The sequence below is a fragment of the Typopeltis vanoorti genome, chromosome 15 (assembly GCF_054136105.1).
Source record: "Typopeltis vanoorti isolate ZY-2024b chromosome 15, IOZ_Tvanoo_1.0, whole genome shotgun sequence".
NCBI classification, from domain to species: Eukaryota; Metazoa; Arthropoda; class Arachnida; order Uropygi; family Thelyphonidae; genus Typopeltis; species Typopeltis vanoorti.
Genome location: NC_143563.1, coordinates 102,023,735 through 102,045,242, shown reverse-complemented (window position 1 = coordinate 102,045,242; position 21,508 = coordinate 102,023,735). Strand labels below are relative to the sequence as shown.

The 21,508-nt window shown below is 36.5% G+C and overlaps 1 protein-coding gene across 1 annotated transcript in view; it reads right to left on the bottom strand.

The window, feature by feature from the left end:
- Positions 1 to 21,207, bottom strand: part of LOC150099034 (acidic leucine-rich nuclear phosphoprotein 32 family member A-like) — a 140,075-nt gene extending 118,868 nt beyond the window's left edge. Inside the window, exon 1 of the mRNA XM_090404744.1 lies at positions 20,775 to 21,207. Within this exon, the coding sequence (XP_090260870.1) occupies positions 20,775 to 20,822 (48 nt within the window). The 5' untranslated portion in view covers positions 20,823 to 21,207. The remainder of the gene's footprint in view (positions 1 to 20,774) is intronic.
- Between the last annotated feature and the right edge of the window lie 301 nt (positions 21,208 to 21,508).

Here is a 21,508-nt window from a genome sequence, read left to right as displayed (position 1 = left end):
ATAGTCCAGATATATGCACCCACATTTGACAGCACAGATGAGGATAGACTTATTTTACAAAAGATCTGACAGAGAAAATAGAAACAATACCAAATTAAGAGGTACTAATTATGGAAGGAGATTGGAATGCCAAAGTCGGAATAGATAATGATGGTTGGGAAAGCGTCATGGGAAAATATTATTATTCCTGACACCTCCAAGGTGTCAGGAATAATAATAATAATATTTTCCGAAAGGAGTCCGAAGACTCATCGCAGGAGGACACCTACAACTGTCTCAACCACTACACCGAACCTCTACTATGAATCATCTCCATCAACTGCCCATCTCCACCACCACAACTGGTATTCTATGTCTGTAAATTGCATGTGTTCTGAAGGGCCGATTTGTCTGTATGCAGGATGAAATTGTTTCGAAGAAAGAAATGAACGAGGTGAAAAAAAATGTTAGAATTTGCTGTGGTCCACGAGATGATGATCTGTAACATGATTCCAACAAAAGGACTGTAGAAATTGGACATGGCGATCAAATGATGGGAAAAACCAAGAACATGATCGATATGATTACGATTAAAAGAAGATGGATAACATCAGTACAGCAGTGTCGAGGAGCGGATATAGAGTCTGATCATAATTTAGTGATTGGGCACATCAAGTTGAAATTAAAATGAATATAATAATCCCATCATCAGAAATGAAGAGATACAACAAGAATAAGTAAAGCAGATATAGGAAGAAGGTACGGAACAGTGTTAGAAGAGAAACTTAAAAGTGTGGACAAAGAAAAACAAATTTGAAATCTAAGAGTTAAAGGAGTAATGAAGGCAATAGAAGATGCAGTTGAAGAGACGATCAAGAAGTGGATTAGACAAGAAACACTGAAGTTAGTACAGGAGAAAAGAATATTGAAGATAAGGGATATATCAGAACAAATAGAGGAACAATGTATAAGAAAGTGTAATGAGGTGAAAAAAGCAGTCAGAATGGATAAGATAAAATGGTTAGAAGCCCAATGCAATAATATAGAACAGCACTATGGAGAGCATAAAACAAGGAAGGGGTTTACAAAAGTATTAGAACCATTAATAGAAGTTGGCAACCAAAACAGACCACAATTAAAGATGAAAAAGGCAAAGTATTGATGAGTAAAGGTAAAATTGTACAGCAGTGGACGAGATATTGTAGTGAGTTATATATAGAAAAACTAGATTTAGATAGCATTGGGAAACTGACTGAAGAATTGAAGCAGATATCACCAGGTAATGAGTATGATATGGACATTTTAAGAGAAGAGGTAGAAAAAGCAATAGGAGGGCTAAAACACAACAAGAGTCCTGGTAATGATAATATCACTGGAGAAATTAAATATGGTGGCAAAAGTATGGTTACAGAAATGCACCAACTATGTAATATGGTATGGAAAGAAGGGGAAATGCCAAAGGAGTGGGTGAAATCAATATTAGTGACACTATACAAGGAAATAAGCTAGAATCCAAAAATTATAGAACAATTGTCTTCACAAGTCATCTTGGTAAGGTGATGATATTGACAGAAAGATTGAGAACACAACTGGAAGTATACCTTGCAGATAAGCAAGCATTTATGAAAGAAGAACTACAATCCAACAGATTTTGACAATCTGGTTAATAGCAGAGAAAGCTAGGAGAAAAAAAAGCAATCATATATACTTGTTTTGTTGATTTTCATAAGGCATTTGACAGTATCGACCAGAAAGTGACATTAGCAGTGATAGAATCCCATCGAATTGACAGAAAACTAATAGCTATATTAAAAGATGTTTATAAGAATGCAGTTACAGTAGTTAGAATAGGTGATGACTTGGGGAAATGGTTTAAAACAAGCAGAGGTACTAAGCAGGGGAACCAATATCACCAAGCAGTTTCATTGCACATTTAGAAAGAGCAATGGATAAAATGAAGGAAGATGCAAAAGGAATATCAGTGCATGGGATGAGAATTAACAATCTGAGATTTGCAGATGAGATTGTTACTATTGAAGAAGGTGAAAGAGAACTACAAAAAGCATTGAAACTGTTAAATGAGGAAGGGAAAAGATTTGGACTTGTTATGAACTTGGAAAAAACAAAAGATGCAAGTGGATGGAATTGATATAGAAAATGTAGAACAATTCACATATCTGGAAGTAAAATGACATATGATTTACACTGTAAAAAAGAAATAAAGATCAGGCTTGCAAAGGGAAGAACAAATCTGAAGGCCATGAAGATCACTTTACTTTTCCAGATAACATCCAGAAAAATAAAGTGATCAGTCTGCAAACAAAACTAAGTGCTGGAAACGTGCGTCTTTAGTGGTGTACTGTATGGATCTAAAACATGGGTAATAAATATCAAGAAAAAAGAATGTTGGCATTTGAAAGAACTTGTTACAGGAAGATTCTAAGAATAGGATGGGCACAGAAAGTCACAAATGAAGAGCTCTATCAGAAGATATAACCAAAGGAGAATCTAATGCAGAAGATTATAAAATGGAAGCTGCAATTATTTGGACACATCTGCAGAATGAATGAGAACTGGAAGATAAAGACGTGATGTCTTTATCTTCCAGCTTGATTGGCCAAGTGGTTAACGTATCCACTCTCCAAACAAAAGGCTGTGGGTTTGAATCCTGCATTGGGTATGGATGTTTCTGATTGTCTGTGAATACTAGTGGTCTGCAGTAGATGGCACTGTAGTTGATAATTTGAGTGGTGGAGACAGTTGTAGAGTAGGTGCCCTCCCTCAATGAGTCTTTAAACTCCCTGGAGGTACCACATAATAATAATAATGTTTCGTATTATGGATGGTTTGAACAGAAGAGGTAGTCCATATAGAGAATGGATAGACGACATAAAGGACTGACGTGGAATGGGTGTACAGAAACTGCGACACTGTGCAAAGAAAGGTGGAAGAAGATAGTGAAAGAGGCATCGGACACCAACAGGCAGCGAGGCCATGGTTCGTGATGATGAATCCACAATATCAGATTTTGATTTTAGCAAGCTGGGATAAATGTGAAAAAAAATTTATGCAATCATATCAATGCAAAAAAAATAACTCGACTTCAACTTCCTGGTAAGCATGTTAGGCTCAACGGCTTGTCACAACCAAGTAATTTATCTACAAGCAAATAGGAAATCCTATCACTGTCAAGGAGTGTCAGCACTGTTTTGAGAAATTAAAAATCTGCAGAGGGGAAAACACCTACTGCCTGGGTGTGATGTTGATTTGTGGTTTACTGCCACAAGAATAGCAAAGGTAACATGGCATAAAATCAAGATTATAGCAGTACTCTAATCAATAAATAGTAATAAAGGGGTAAATTAAATAACATGTACATAAAGGAAATTTTGGAAAAGTAATGTTAAGCAATGCAGTTTCTACACAAATTACAAGGTGGCATAATTAAAGACGTGTTTAGAGAGCTTTAGCAAAAATTATACCAGGCGAAATTCAACCAAATTCAGTGTAAGTACACTATGGAATAGGGGGGGGGGGTACAAAATTCTGCTACCAGCAGACAATTGGCACTAGAGTCGTGTGATATTTGCATAATCTTACTGTTTTTACTAACAAATTGGTGAATATAAGAAAGATCGAAACAGATTCGCACCATTCTGATAAGACTGAAGTGCTATGGATTTCACCTTACTGGAACATGTGTTGCTAGTCAACTTTACTATCAACAATGCGGTAACGCTAATATCATGCTTCGAAAATCCTGGCATTTGAAGAATTGGAAAAAGGTCCATTGACAATCTTAGAAAAATGATTTTACAATGTGAAAACAGCAGATCTTTAGCAGTGACACCACGACGAGAGTGCAAATGGATTATTCCTCGACAAGTTGACTAAGTTGCAACTGCAATATGGAACACATAATGAATAACACACAAGGGTCCAGCAATGTTTGGGCAATATCAAGGCAACTGGACATGCCATACTCAACTGTGGCATGTCCTCCATCAAATGCAAGATTTTCCCCCTACAAGACCTCCCCACACTCAAGCTTTTTTCATGGTGACGCAGAAAATCTACTGCAGTTTGCCGTAACATTCTTGGCTCGAATGGAGGTACATGATGCATGGCCATGGAAGATCTTGTGGAGCAATGAGGCACAATTTTATCTGAACAGTAGTATTAAATCACAATTACCACATTAGGGCTGCAAATAACCATCATCTGCTCCATCAGACCCCTTTACACTCATCAAAAATCATGGTGTAGTTTCTCTACACTGTTTATTATCAGACCATACTTTTTTGAAGAACTTCACCCAACAGGACAACTGACTTGTACCATCTCTGCTGTTAGGTATCAAGAGATGCTAGATGCTGTGCAACTTTGTTGTTCCACAACTGCAGCACCAAAGATATCTTGACTACCATATTCGTGCAGGATGTAGCACCACCTCAAGTTGGACTGCCTGTACAGTGAGTGTTACGAAAACATTTCGAAGAACACAGTGATTTGTCATGCATTTCCCAATGAATAGCTACCTTGTTTACCTGAACTGACCCCCCGTGATTTTTGGTTGAGGGACCACCTGAAACACATGGTGTATGAAGGATATGATCCTGATTTAGTAACCTTGAAAGACAATAATGCAGTATGTGAGGCAAATCAATGCAGATCTGTTGCATTCCATTGTAGAAAACATCATTCACAGAATGCAGTCTTAGAACATCTAAAAGGAGGAGAATATACTGAACCACATCTGCAAGATATATATACAACAAAAATTGATTTCTTGTGCCGCTTCTTATTATTACTGTTGAATTAAATCTAAAATCATGCATTTATAGTGCCAAAGTCCTCTGGTGGCAGAATTTTGTACGAATTTTTTATTTTCTATAAATCAAAACCCCATGTTCCAAAGTGTACTTATGCCAAGTCTGGTTGAATTTCATCTAATAGATTTTTCGTTACAGGGCTCTGAACACCTTCTCTTTAATCATGGCTAACCTGTAAAATTTAAAGTCAGATGTTTGAATAAATTAATTCTTTGTTAAAAACATCATACAATTTGGATTGCAAGAGGTTCAGTTGTTTGCAGATGTGGCAGCCCTGCAAGGGGTTTTGAATAAACTGGACAGATGGACAAATGAATGGGATTATGGCTTAATGCAGCAAAATGTAAAGTCTTGAAGTTTAGGATACATCAATGGGAGGCTACATACTCAATTGGAGGAGCTGTACTGGAGTAAGTAGGGAAGACGAGAGATTTGAGGGCAATGGTTAATAGAAAACTGAAATTCAGGGAGCATACTGCAAAGGTGGTGAAGGTAACCTAGAAGACTTCTGCAATACTGAGAAGGACGCTGACCTGCAGAGTTATCATTCCATTGTATAAAACTCTGATCAGACCACACTCAGACTATTGTTCTCAAAATTGGCCTCCAGGATTTGAAGGAGAATTAACTATGGAAAGGGTACAGAGGCAGATAACAAAGATGGTTTCAGGACTATACAATATTAGTTATGAGGACTGGCTGAAGGAATGTGGAGTACAGAGTTTGGTGGATGGAGAGGTGATATGATCGAGACTTTTAAACTGTTCAGAGGCAGTTACAAGGTTGACATTGGGGAGTTCTTTCACTTACTGGAACAGCAGGAAGGAGCGATGACAAGGGACCATCCCTGGAAGTTTTGAAAGGAGGCTGTGAGCAAGAGGGTGGAGTGGTTTCTTTGTGTTAGATCAGTCATCTTTTGAGGACTGATTATGCATGCATGTGTGTAATGCAACATGCACTTCACCATTTGCCATGTTCTAGTAGAGTGAGAGCACTTCATTTTGGAAAGAAATAAAATCTGACTGAGTCATCTACATTCAAACCTTATCAAGCTTGGAAAAATTATATTATTATTCAGGCCTTCATGGAGTCAAGAGACTCATCGTGGGAGGTCCTTCTCGCTCACCACTCTCTCAAGCAATGCATTCCACGGCTCACCCTCTTGTTCATTGCTTCCTTTCGTAAGTTGCAGGGATGGCCCCTTGTCATCACTCCTTCTTGCTGTTCCACCAAACAAAAGAATAATTTTTCATAATAATTTTATTGCTAATTTTATTAAATATAGTTCCTATTTTCTAATGATTTCTTCAAAGAAACAAAAATTAGTCTATAGTGGTGTCAGTAACACCGTGATGGTCACTGGAAAAAAAGTCATGGTTCAACGAATCACAATATAACCTATATGGTACTGGCCAAAGACTTTGAAGGGAGCCCCAAAGCAATGAATCCAGCTTGCCTAGTAAACACCGCTCAAGGTTCTGGAGACAGTGTCATGATATGGAGCCCGTTGTTAGTACAGAATGGGCCCCCGGATATTGCTGGAAGGTTGAGTGTCCTCCAAGGAATATCTAAAACATTGTTGCTGATCAAGTCCATCCTGCGATGCTGACTGTTTTTTTTTTTTTTTTTTTTTTTTTTAATTCAGTAGATAGTTGTTTCATGGACAACAAATGCTACCTTTCATTATGCAAGAATTGTTCAGCAACTTCCACCTGCTTCCCTGGCCACCACCAAAGCCTAGATCTGAACCCCATTGAGAACATATGTAGCGAGTTAGAAAAACAGATCTGGGAGCAAAATCCTCTTTCATCTAATATGAGACAGTTAAAGCACTGTCTGGTATGTTGTTGATGCAGATCCAACACCTTGTGGAATCTATGCCAAACTGTGTATGTGCTGTAATTTCAGCTCGAGGGGGTCCAATATCATATTAAATAAATTTCTAATTCAGTGGCTGACGTGTACATCTGATTTTGAAAATTTTCATAAATCCATTTGTTTCTGCTCTTACCAAAGTAAATATGAATGAATATATTTCCCTTATTGATTACTTTGAAACATCTAGGGCATTATACTTAATGCTACAATAAAACTTCTATTTGTCTTACATATGAAGTAAGAGGAAGGATGCTTTTATTATATCAGGTTATAAATTTCTGCTTTCTTTGATTACACTAAATACTATAATTATTTAATTGTCACTAAATGCAGTGCATGCTATATTTAATGATACAATAAAAGTTTTGTTTGCACCAGTACATTATGATGTCGTTTGTAGGATATGTTTTTCTGCTTCCCTGGTGTTAAATCTAATGAAAGGTTTAATTTGTCATAAAACATTTCATTCAGGATTTAACAAGGATACCAAAGTTTCCCAAAGAAGTACTTGTATATGGATATAAATGAAACTGTAAATAACGTATTAGTCCTTTGTTTTGTAAATTCTCCAAAATTTTTATTATTGTTAACTATCCTGTGAATGAAAGACAAAAATTGAAATTTAGTGAGAATTGTAATGGTACGAGAAAAGTTAGATCAAAGTTCACAGTGAAATAATCAGCATAAAGACGTAACCCGAGGCAGTAGCATGTGAGAGGTCCGAGGTGTGAGCAAGATAATGTGAAAACGTAACGAGGAGAAGATAGTACCGAGTGCAAAAGGCTTAGGTGCTGTGAGGAATCGGTGATGTAGTAGGGAGAACAGCTACACGAGGATAACAAGTTGGGCAAACTCGAGGCCTTTTTTTGCTTCTCCTTTTGGCTTTCAGGTGCCGGTGGAAGTCGTTTGAGCGGTCAGGAAGAAAGATGGTCAGTGGCAGTTATGCGGCGAGGTAGTGTTCCAGTCCAGGCAAAACAATGGTGCAGCTAGACTGTCAGCGAGGGCCAAAGTTTCATGCCGAAACACAAGGACCTGTCCAGGCAGAGCAGTTTCACTCACATCGGCAAGAAGGTGATTCGTGAACTTAATCACTAGTTGGTCGTATCTGAAGCTAATGGACAGTAGAATGAAAGGACTAGCCACGTGAATTCAGTAAATTGTTCGAGTGGAGACGCCAGCTTGATCTAAATGGTCGGTAACGTAAAACCTTTCTAGTTCCATTGTATTCTGAACAAAGCTATAGTGCAGAAAAGTGAAGGTATATTATGTGATAGGAACTTATTAACTGGTAGCAGGACACTCTGGTATGTAATCTACTGGATAATTGTTGTAATTCTAAAGGTGTGTTGTAGTAGAGTTTGATATTGAATTGTTGAGGCATGTCACAGTCTAATAGCCTTAGAATGAATGGAATAATCTCTTGCATAATGTGTTAAATGAATGGGAGTAGGACATCTTAAATTGATATTGTCTTTTAATGTGAGGCGAGATTTTGTCTGGTTAAATAGCATTACATGCAAGTGTAATTCAGCTTAGTTAAGTGTAAATTTTGATAATTGTGTAATGTACTATAGAATGAATAAACATTCCTGTTTTCTTTAACTTATAAAATTGCCTGATCTCTGAAATCAATGCACCGTTCATTAAGATTAGGACCTGTACAAATTCAAGCACGGGGGATTAGCCACAACTGTATTTAGAACAATTTCATTAAGAGTTTGAAGTTGGGTATATTAATAGCTAAATTCCAGAGTGTCATAGGTTAGTCTGGTTGTTAACTCTCTGACAAGGAGACCTCTCTTGTATAGGAAATAAGATGGCACAGCTTTAACAAACAAATTTTTCTTAATTCTAAAAAGGAGTTAATTCCAGCTTTGCATCCGAAGAAATTTGGCTCAAACCAGAGTCGTTCTCTTTGTCTGCTGAGATTTGCACACATATCCAATAGAAGGAGCGGCTACAGAAAGGATAGAATTTAGCTAAAGCAGATTGTAGTAGTAGCAGGGCTTAAGAAAGACAGAATACTATAAAAGCTAGAATTAAGGAAGTAATTAATAGAAGGAGTTGAGACAAATATAATTAATAAGATATGTATATAACACTAGCCACCACAAAGCCAGGAAATTAGTGCTTTAACTGTCTCTTTATCTCTCTCTCACGGGTTAAATCCTCAGACATGAGATTGAAGATATATACTGATATACACGAAGCTTTTTTTTTTTATTATTATTATTGGTTAATTTAAATATACCAACAAAATATAAAATTTACCTTAATTACTAGTTTCTAATATATCCTGAAACAGATTCCTCAACAAATATATTTCTCCAGAAGCACTCGTCTATGGAACCGTGCCTATTTTGAATATTAGAATATCTACATAATGCTGTATGTTAAGAAAATTATATTCAGTAATTTTAAATGATCACTGAAAGAGCAGTTAATAGTTTACATATTGCATCAAACAGTGAGAAGTCGAAAGTAACAATTGGAATATTTCATGCGACTTCATATTTGATAAAAGGGGAGTATTAAAGCATTTTGTTTCTTAATGGAGCCATGGATAAAAATTCAGTGGTATTATTTTAAACGTATTGAAACAGGAGAAATGTATGTGCATGTGGGAAGTCTTAAAAAAAGAAAGAAGTATTAACCATCTCAAGATGGTTATGGAAGCCACTAGTACTTTAACAATCTTTAATATAAAAAAGAAGCAGAAAAATCTACGAAATTATTGATTCCATTTTTCAGGATACTGCAGCTTCAGATTTGGTTCCTTCAACATCAGCTGAGTTATCGATGAAGGAAAAACTTCTATTGATGATTTAAAAAACTAAGCTCTTATGTGAAAATCAACTAAAATAACTGCTAAAGGAAGCAACATGTTTTTAAGAAAAAAAAAAAAAGAATATATTTAAAAATAGCTTTTTATTGCTTAATGACCAGCCAGTTTAACAAGTGTCAAATCCAATAAGCTCTACTGGTGCTAAATTAATTTACACAAAAAATCATAGTTGCATTAGGGGGATGACGCTGTTTTAGACTCATTTCATTAAATTTCGTGTCCTTTTCATTAAAACTCGTTTTAATGAAAAGGACACGAAATAAAAAAGTTCAGTATTTGCATTAATAATATTTTTCCTTTAGAGTAATTTTTTTATCATGTTTTGTTTCATTAAAATGAGTTTAATATTTATCTTTCCATATAACATTATGAAAATGTAAGGAAGTACCAGTAAACCAGCGCTTATGATTTTTTTTTTTTTTAAACCAAATTACCAATAATTGAAAAAAAGCTTGAGAAATTTGCAATCCCTACTGTTTTCAGAGATGTTGGCAATGCTTACTAGGATAGCTACTGCATCAGGAGGACCATCTCCAGTTCTATCCTTACAAATAACAGTAAAATTCCTTAAGGCATCCCCTATTCGTGGTGGAGAGGACCTCACAGTGATGGTACGGGCCCTTTTCATTCTTCCTCTTTTTCTTTGCTTTTCTTCCCGTATTCTTTGCTCTACTTCTCCTGAGTCTTTTTCACTACCCTTTATCCAGATCACCATCACTGGGATCCAACGCCCTGCCGCAGTGCAACCCATGGACATCCGGAAAGGGGTATCCTGGTAGTCTTGCACTACTTTGGCCCCTGCTTCAGCAAGATGGGTGGTCCTGGATGGCCCAGCCAGGATCAATTGGCTAGTGGGCTTGCCTGCAACGGTCAATGGTGTTGCAGTAAGTCTCTCACCCAATGGTCCGGGTTACTAGACCTGCTGCAGTGCCGGTATAGCATCCAGGGTAGCCCTGGCGTTCCACTCCTGAGCGCAGTCTTTGCTTGCCGGGTAGTGGGCGTCCATGGTGGGTGAGGAGCTCTGCCGCCGAATTAAAAATTCCTTAAATATGAATTCTTCATCCTCAAATGTTTCAGGGACCCTAACAAAGTCCCAACCAAGTACTGATAATATAGACACAGCATATGGAAACAGAAGTAAGTAAAAAAAGATATCGGATACTAACAAAAATGTACCACCCTTTTTAATCATTCATGCAACAGGTGAAAAACCAATTGGGAAAATGTCACCCTTCTTTATCCGAAAAGGTTTAGAAGGACTAACAGGACCTCCCAAAACTGTCAAGAAATTGCATTCTGGTGATATCCTTGTGGAAACAATGTGCAAACAACATTCCGAGAAACTACTGAGAGCAACGACAATGGGTAGACTACAAATTGCAGTAACACCTCACAGAACACTCGATTCCAGTAGAGGAGTGATAGCAGAATGGGATCTCCTTGAGGTTCCTGATGAGGAGATATGTTCAGAGCTTAAAGATCAAAGAGTAGCAGTTGTGAGGCGCATCCTGATATGCAGCGATGGTTGCCTGGTCTCAACCAAGAACATCATACTTACTTTTGATACACCTCGGCCTCAGACATCTGTAAAAGCAGGGTATCTTAGCTGTCCTGTTAGAATGTACATCCCTAACCTGCTGTTAGATGCTTTAAATGTCAAAGATATGGACATGCCCAAACTGCCTGTCATGGTTCTACTACCTGTGCTCGATGTAGTAGTAAAGAACACGAAAATAAATCTTGCTGTGAAAAAAAAAGCTAATGTGTCAACTGTCAGGGAGATCATCCAGCATACTCTCGTGCATGTCAGAAATGGAAAGATGAAAAAGAGATACAAAAAATAAAAACAGAACAAAACATAACATATCAGGATGCAAAAAGAAAGCTGCCACCATTACACCTGTTCTACGATCCTCTTATGCTGAAAAAGTAAGAAATAAAAAAGTGCCAACAGCAACTCAAACATGTATGTCTATTCCACAATTTGATAATTTCAGTATGTTTATTCCACCACATGATAATTTCATCATATCTGAACTTTACGATCGCAAGTGCTTCTCTGCTGAGTGCATTAATCACAAGACCTATGACCTTACTCCAGAGACAACTTCAAAAATGTTCCCATTCAATGAAATCTCATCTGTCAAAAAAATTATGGTGGAGACTTCACTCAAAGATAAACTACCAGACACTTGCACAGAAAAAATGGATACCTCGATACCCACTGAGAGCAAACCAAACATACCAACTGACCCTAACACATTTGATGTTTTGAACACTCTACCAGAGGAAGAGATGGACACTGGCCATCCATACTTCTCTAAAACAGTGGATAAATATAAATCTGACAAAGGTAAGTACTCAACCTCTCAAAAACCAGACAAGTCAATAAAATCAAAACAATAGGAAAATTTTTACAATGGAAATGTTGTGGGATCTGCCAGAATATTGATGATATCAAGATGTTGTTGCAGAAACACAAACCTTGCTGTTTACAGGAACCTAACTTAAGACCCAATGAGGACCGCACCTTTAGGAATTTCACTGTTGTATATAAGGATAGAACTGGAGATGGTCCTGTTCATGGAGTAGCAGCTATCCTAGTGGGCAGTCATACTCGTTTCCATCAGGTCCAACTTAATACTTCTCTGGAAGCAGTAGCGATTCGCTTCTCTGTGGGATTCCTTATTACAGTATGTTCAATTTATTTACCACCAAATGTTGAGTTAAATGAAATTGATCTTGATAACCTTATCTCACAACTGCCTGAACCCATACTTCTGATGGGTAACTTTAACAGTCACAATCCTCTATGGGGTAGTGCCAACACTAATAGATGAGGTCGAATCATTGAAAAAATTTTTGATAATAATAACCTTTCCTTCTTCTTCCATGCCTACCCGCTCATATTCCACAATTGATCTTACAATCTGTTCCCCTTCCATTCGTCTACTGCTCGTGTGGGACATTGAAGAGAACATATATGGGAGTGATCACTTTCCTGTTCTTCGTATAATGTCGTCACAGGAACCATGTTCACCCACACGGATACCTATATGGAAAATGCACCAGGCTGACTGGAGCACTTTCTCTCATCTTGCAAAATTTAATGCTGATGCCATCAGTCAAACACCTATCAATGAAGCTGTAAAATATATAACAGAATGCATTGTCCAGGCAGCAACAACCTCCATCCCAAAAACATCATCTCGATTTCCAGTCTATCCAAAGCCTTGGTGGAACCCAGAATGTCAGGCAGTCAAAAAAGATCAACACAGAGCATGGAGCATATTTCGCAGATACCCCACCACATCAAAATTAAAAACTTTCAAGCATGCTCGAGCCAAAGCACGTTTTGTTAGACGTCAGAGTCAAAAACAATCATGGATCCAATTTACTACATCAATTAATCAAATGACCAGTCCAAAAATTGTTATGGAATAAAATCCAGAAAATGAAAGGCAGATATAGTACACATTATTTGTCCACCTTAGACTATAATGGAAGTGTTCTTGCTGATCCCAAAGCTATTACAGATACTTTGGGAGAAACTTTTGCTAAAATCTCAACAACAGCTTCATATTCTCTGGAATTTTTAATACTGAAAGAGCACAAGAGAAATAAAGGCTTAATTTTTCTACCAACATTCTTCAGCCATATAATCATCCATTTGTCAAGAAGGAACTAAAAAGAACTCTCCTACTATCTCACCCTAGTGTAGTAGGACCTGATGACATCCATAATGAAATGATAAAACATCTACCATCATCTTCTATGAATCTTCTTCTCTTTTTATACATTAGAATACTTGCAGAGGAAGAGTTTCCAAATTCTTGGCATAAGTCAATTGTCATTGCTATCCCAAAACCACGAAAAGATCCAACACAAGCAAATAATTATCGACCCATTGCTCTAACCAGCTGTCTTTGTAAGATACTAGAGAAAATGGTTAATGCCAGACTTCTCTGGTATTTAGACAGCAACAGTCTTCTTTCCAATACACAATGTGGTTTCAGTAGCCATCGATCAACTTTAGACCATTTAGTTCAGTTAGAAACTTGTATGAGAGATGCATTTCTGAAGCGGGAACATCTTGTCTGTTTTTTTTGACATGGAAAAAAGCTTATGACACAACCTGGAGATATGGCATATTAAAAGACCTCTATAATCTGGGTCTCAAAGGACACCTCCCTATATTTATTAAAAACTTTCTGTCCAGGCGAACTTTCCAAGTCAGAGTGGGAAGTACGCTATCTCAACCATATCTTCAAGAACAAGGTGTTCCCCAAGGCTCTGTCTTAAGTGTAACCCTTTATGATATTAAAATCAATTCAATCAATGAACAGCTTCCTCCCACTGTAGACAATGCTCTATATGTTGATGACTTCACAATTTACTGTCACTCACATAACATGAGGGTAATTGAAAGACAACTTCAGCAAGCAATTGATCATCTCTCTCTCTCTCTCTCTGTGGGCTCTTAATAATGGGTTTAAGTTTTCTACAAAAAAAAGTGTCTGTGTACACTTCTGTCGAAAACACACTTATCACCCAGATCCTGAACTAAGAATGGGACCTACTGTTATTCCAGTAACTATAGAAACCAAGTTCTTGGGTCTCATTTTTGACGGAAATCTCTCATTTCTAGCACACATTCATCAACTAAGAGAAAAGTGCAAAAGAACTTTGAACCTCCTTCGCACTCTATCCTCTACTGGGTGGGGTGCTGATCGAGCTTCATTGTTCCATCTTTATCGTGCACGTATACCTTCAAAGCTGGATTATGGGTCCCAAGTCTATGGTTCGGCAAGACAGAGTAACCTACAATGGTTGGATTCCATCCACCCATCGTAGGTTACTCTGAATAGGTTACAAATGAACCGGCTCTATCACTTCGATGAAAACAGTTGTCTCTTAATTACGTCCTAAAAATAAAATCTCTCCCAGATGACCCTACATGGAATAGTATCTTCTCTCTGCATTGGGAAGCTCAATATCACACACATCAAACTGCTATGCATCCTTTTAGTATACGTATTAAAGAAACTGTGCAAGCTGTTAGTATAAATGTTGACAACATTAGCTACATTAAACATAACAGCATTCCTCCATGGCAGGTTTGCACACCATCCTGCAACCTCTCACTTTGTCAGCTACAGAAATCTTATACTCCATCCATTTACCTGCAATTGTTTAATGCTACACAGAGCAGCACACGCTGATTTCTTACCCATTTATACTGATGGTTCAAGAACTAACTCCTCTGTTGGCTGTGCTGCTGTTTCCTGACATTATTATCTCAAATCAGATCCCACCAGACTGCAGTAATTATACAGCAGAGTTACATGCCATTCAGCTTGCACTTGTGCACATAAAAGAAAACTGCTACCAAAAGTGTATAATTTATACAGACTCATTGAGTTCTTTACAGGCTATCTCCTCTCCTATATATAATCCACATCCAGTACTTTATGAAATTCTACACCTGCATCACAAAATGAAAATCCTTAATGATAATGTTCAGTTCTGCTGGATTTCCAGCCACATCGGAATCAAAGGAAATGAGGCTGCAGATGCAGTTGCTAAATCAGCCCATACCTTCTCCACGTACTATTTGACAGTCCATATACAGACTACAGACAACTTATAAGATCAAAGCTAATTGCTCAGTGGGAGTTAACATGGCAAGAAATATCAACAAATAAATTATATAACATTAAACATGAAATTAAACAATGGCATTCTAGTCAACGTACAAAGAGAAGGGAGGAGGTTGTCCTTGCTAGACTCTGCATAGGTCACAGTCACCTTACGCAGTCTCATTTACTGAGAGCTGATGACCCTCCCATATGTGAAAAATGCAACATACATTTCACTATTCATCGTATTCTGGTAGACTGTCAAAAATTTACATGAGAGGAATGAAATTTTCACCTATCTAACCAAGCCATGTACACTTGGGGAAATGCTAGCAGACTCAGGCAAATTGCATAATGTTTTTAATTTTTAAGAAAGAATTAATTTGTATAAACACATTTGACCATAAATTTGTTTATATGTAAATACTTTTTTTTTGCTTAATTTATCTTTTATACATATATATTATTCATTAGGTTAAATCTGAGCAGTTATGTATTACCATGGGCCTTGATCTTGTATATCTGTATCACCCTGCTGTAATTTTGTTAATATGTAAATACCATAATGCTAAACTTAAATTTTATGCATCAATGCTGTATAATAATTCCTTTCCGACTCTTTAAGTATTAGTATAATAATGTTTGTTGTAATGATGTAGACATTGCTTTCCTTGACTTGTTTTGTATATACATATGTTAACCTATAGTTATCTATTTATGTACTGCTGAAACCTCTGCAGTAATTTTGTTTATATGTAGATACCGCATCACTTAACATACATTTAGTGTATGCATCTTAATTTTTTACTATTTTACTACTACTTATTTACTATTTTTCGAATAATCATGTAGTGCTGTAGGACATCTTACCTATTTGTGTACTTTCTAGTAATTCTGTTTATATGTATCCTAAATTCTGTTTCTACTGCATTGCTAAATTTAATTTTCATCCATGCATATTGTATAATAATCCCTTTTTGCCTATTTTTGTACTGCTATAAAGGCATCTATTATAATTTTACATATATGTAGATACTGCATTCCTTGGCTTAGTGTTTCATATATTATGTATTAACTTATACTGTTAACTATTTTTGCACTACTGTAATAACCTTGTGTGTTGCTGTGCCCTCTGCAGCAGTTATGTTTACCTAGAGATGCTGCTCTGTGAAACTAGATTCTTGTACAGACATATTGTTAACAATTTTCTGTAAATGCTAATGTTGTAACCTTTAGTATGGCACAGTATGACCTTTGTAGTTTTTGTGCCAAATAAACTATAAACCAACCAACCTTAAGGCATGGAAAGGTAGTCGAGCTATGATAAGCAATTTGGGCATCTCCATATTTTTGATATTTAAAGCATCAGTGGATTGGGGATGTACACCCCAACAGGACAATTCAGATGCCCAGCTTGAACAGAAAATGTTCCTGGTCAGAAACAGTGTCTCATACCTATCACAACTTGATCTTTAAACTCTGAACATAATTCTCACTCAGTGATCAGATATCTTGACAGTGAATGACATTTTAAAATGACAAAAAAGGATAAATTATGCAATATATATATATATATATATTTAGATGTATATTTAGAATAAGGCTAAAAATCATTTGAGTCTGTTAACTTGACTACGATGAGTGCATTTCTGGAGCCCTGAGAAAAATTTATGTAACTTGGCAAATTTTGGTCAAGATTTTAAATATAAAACTTGTTTCAGTGTTTAGCTAGTAAAAAATGAATGTCATGCTGATGTTTTGGATAAATGCATGCTCAATAACTCCTGAAAAAGGCCTTTTTAAGATTCAAATCCATTCAGCCAGAGTGGACTTATTTAAATTGGTGAAGAAGACAGCTAGTATTTTAGTAAGAAGCATTAGTTTACTTGAAAAGTTAACTAACGTAAATAACGTAACTTGAAAAGTAAAGTAACTTTACTTGAAAAGTAAAATAACGCTTCTTTATACTAATTCCAGGAGTATTGCCGACCTGGTTAGCGTATCCTTCATGTTGGAGGCTTAATGGATTTTTTAGCCTCTACACACGGTTAGCGTATCCGCTCTCCTGCCATAAGGCTGCGGGTTTGAATCCCGCCGTGGACATGGATGTTTGCAATTGTATGTGAAAATACTAGTGGTGGTGGTCAGCAGTAGACGGATAGATCCGCTCTCCTGCCATAAGGCTGCGGGTTTGAATCCCGCCGTGGACATGGATGTTTGCAATTGTATGTGAAAATACTAGTGGTGGTGGTCAGCAGTAGACGGCAGATTGAAGACAGTTGTAGAGTAGGTGCCTTCCTTTGATGAGTCCTCGGACTTCTTGGAGGTGTCACATAACATCATGGGAGAAAAAAATTTGAAATGATAATACCCTTATATTCCTATCAGAAATTAAGGATATAATGAAAGGAATAGAAGAGTTATAGTATATTTCAGCAGGATAGGAAGGATAAACAGATGATAGTGTTGTATTATTTATAAATGATAAGTTGCATCCTTTTTTAAAAATTAAGGAATTTGGAAGGAAACAATGGTTTGAGATTAATAGACATTTAAACTGTTTCAAGGCACTAAGGAGATTTTTCATAGAGTACAAAAACAGGAAGGAACAATGACCATCCATGGAAGTTGCAAACTGAAGTAATGAGTAAAAAGTGGTTTTTTGCATGGACCATTGGAATGCATTGCTCGATAAGATGATGAGTCTACAGTGAACAAGTTTAAAGAATGATATGACTTGTTTAAGGCACCTAACATGAGGTGTGACTGCAGGTCTTTAGCAATATAAATGCAGGACAATGAACATCACACCAAAGATTCGAGAGCACGACATCTGAAACATTCTCAGACTTGTTCATACATCACCCCTTTGTGGCGAGTTTATCCATCTAGCAATTGCTAGATGGATAATATGCCAGGCACAATTATTTTGGGAAATAAACCACTTTATTAGTGACAGTATTCATCTACTGTATTCATTTTATGGAATCATGCATATTATAGGCAACATATAAAGTAATGCAGATGGATAATGTGATAAAACACACCAAGTTAGTCAAGGTGTAGCAAGTATTACAATGTCACACTGCCAGGAATAAATATCACACACACACAACAGTGCCAGCAATGAACAGAGAAAGGGTCTCCCATTTATCTGTCCATTGGTACTGAGGATATTCTTCAAGATCTGTTTATTAGATGTGTCTAATAAACAGGCCATGCAGAGCATATGCATCAGAGATTCTCTTCCACTCTTTTATAATATATTTGGCAAGTTAAACGATCCTATTAGCAGGTGCCTGATGTAATTAAACATGAACATTTTGAATATTCTGTATATCCCAGAATATATTACTCCATGTTACTAAAAGATTTCAAACTGCATTTTCAAGACAATCTTTACATGTTTTATTCAAATTACACATCTGAAGTTGTTCCAAATAGGCTCCCAAAAATCAGCGAAATGCAAAATTTGCAGGAATAAAAATCTTCAGATATCACCATTCGAGTTAGCACATGAAAAAAAAAGAAAAAAAAGTATAATTTCTTTTTCACCCTCAAATCAGCATATTCCTTTGACTGTTAACACAGAAATATAGCACTTAAGTCTCTAGAGCCTTAATATCTGTTATAGTTACAATATAAGTCAACGCTTAATAATCAGTACTAATAACTAAACAGTTACGATAACACGAGAAATCTCGAGATTCGATTTTATTAATGAATGTTCCTGATAAAGATGCAGTATAACTATGGCAGAAAAGATAAATAGTGCTTTTTTCCCTAATATTGCAATCTTTTTCTTGTTTTAATGACAACACGATTACTGTAAAACACAAATACCAACAGTGTTTCATCTTACTAATAATTTATCAACGATCCCCTTGTTTATTAACGATCTGTGCTTATGACAGAGACGTTTCAGTGCCGACTTTCTCCTATACGCTGCACAACTCACATAACACCACATACTATTGGATAAAACGTCGGCCACAAAGGACCAAGAGGGAGATCGCAGTTGAAGCCACCATGTTCTTTCGATTTGCCGGTGCTTGAAGTATTCGGTTGAAAATACTAGCACGAGATTTGCAACTTTAAGAATACAATATAGACAATAATAAAATTACTGTAACAAAAATAACGGACTAGCAATTAGTTTTGGGTTGTGATGTTCGGTATTTCGTTAAATGCCTACAAAGGATGCCATATTGGAGATTACGTCAGTGCCTTCAACCTAACTTTTACTACCATGAAGGACAACGTCATGAGCCTATCTACGGTTCCAACACCGACACAAAAGAGAGGGTACGTTTTAGATAAGAAAAATAAAGAATTAGCATTGTTCTATGACTTATGATACGTAGTTCGGTATTTAAATGCTAAGGACAACCACATCTTTCTAAATAATTCACCATAATGGGAATGATACGATTCTTTCTCTGAACACGCATATTACTAATTTCCCAAAAACATGGCGGCAGCATGTTCGTAGTAACACAAGGAAACGAGTCCTATACCCTCTCCTTTCTCTGTATGTGTGTGTATACACAAACACATATTAAAATTAAGAACTTTAAGTCAACCATTACACTAAGAAATGTTGTGATCGGTTTCTCATAACATGAGGACAAGAAACACTTAATTAAAAATGAAAAAAAAAAAAAAAGCTCGATGGCTAATGTCTTCCTCAAAGATGTTTACAAGCAAAAAATGCTAACACAAAACACGTGTTTCAAGCTATTCAAAATTTGTTCTACAGAATGCAAAATATCGTGAAGAAATAATATTGCTTAAACACTTGGCGAAAAGAATTCACACGTTTTGATGGAACTTGTCAGAATGAGTTTTCAGACATACCCATGCCAATCAAATAGCATTTTGTGATAACTAAAAAAAAAACTGTTATGAGATTATATAATAAAAGTTATTTTTCACAAACATTCGTTGCTGCTTATGGGTTAACATAGCAAACGTTGCACTAGTTAATCACCGATTGCCGAAATAGTATTTTTTAAAACTTTTTTTTTGTAAACAATCACGATCAAAAATAACATCACCGAGGACCAATATAAAACGGAATGTTTGGCCATTCCATGTGTTGTCTTGCTAAATCTTATTTAAAGTTAGGAATAAGTGGCCATTCTTTTATTTACCTATTCATAAAGGAAGTCATTCAAATTAAGCAAAAAAAAAACCTCAGCAATGTACTCATTAAGTGCTCAGATATGGACCTAAAACTGTAGCATAATTTTTATGAAATCAGCCCAACTATGATACTCCTGGAAATTAATTATGGAAGACATGATTGAATTTATGCCATGTGGATAAAATCTTACACAACACGTGCATAATGATGTCCTCATATATAAAATATACGGTTAAATACATCATATCTACTGTATATATGAATTTCATATACAAACAAAAGTAACGAGCACATGTGGTAGCTAGCAGACACTTGATTCAGCCAGCGAACTTCTGATGTGCGATACGTTTTTAATTTTGCACTGATAAAATAAAAAAAAACAAAAAAGGATCCTCCTAACATGATTTTCTTGAATATCCAAAATGTTAACTATCTTGTGAAAAATAATAAATTACCTGAGCGGGATTCTTTCCACGTTTTTCTAAAGCTATTCTCTTCTCCATTTCCTGTTCCTTCCGATCAACTCCTTTCCAACAGCAAATTAAATACACCAGAACAGCACGCAAGACAAGCTCTGACTGAATCTGCTCCTTACGGTCGCCACGATGAAAGCGCGGCAACTCCAATTGCTCTTAGAGGGGTATTGAAATGTAGAATTCCAATAGCTGCCGGTGTGGCGCGTTCTTTGGGCACTTAAATTATTTATGAGCGGCTGTTCAAACTAACCAATGACGGCACACGGCTCATGCCATCCTAGTTCCGTTTGAGAATTAAAACCCTAACATAACGATACTTAACTGCAAACTATCGTGCATTTTCAATTTCCTCAAAACTATTTAACAACGTATTAAGTTAATGCTTGAACTTTAAATGGAGTATTACTAATCGAACTACTTTTTATATGTCCCAGCTATTAAGTGGCGTGTGGATTTAGCAGCGTGTTCTGAAACAGCTTTGTATTCCACCTCCTAACCAATAGTACTTATCCATTTTTCTTTCCTCTGTTGAATGTAGACCCCGTGGTTATATCCTTGGAAGAGGCACGTGTTAGTCTCCATTTTAGCGGGAAATGCGCGTTTACTGTACGCTAATTACTTAATCAGAAACAGTTTCTGTCGACGTTTTGAACGTCGTTTATTAAAATGATGATATTAATTTCTGAGATGTCTTTCTTCTATCCTTTTCCTCC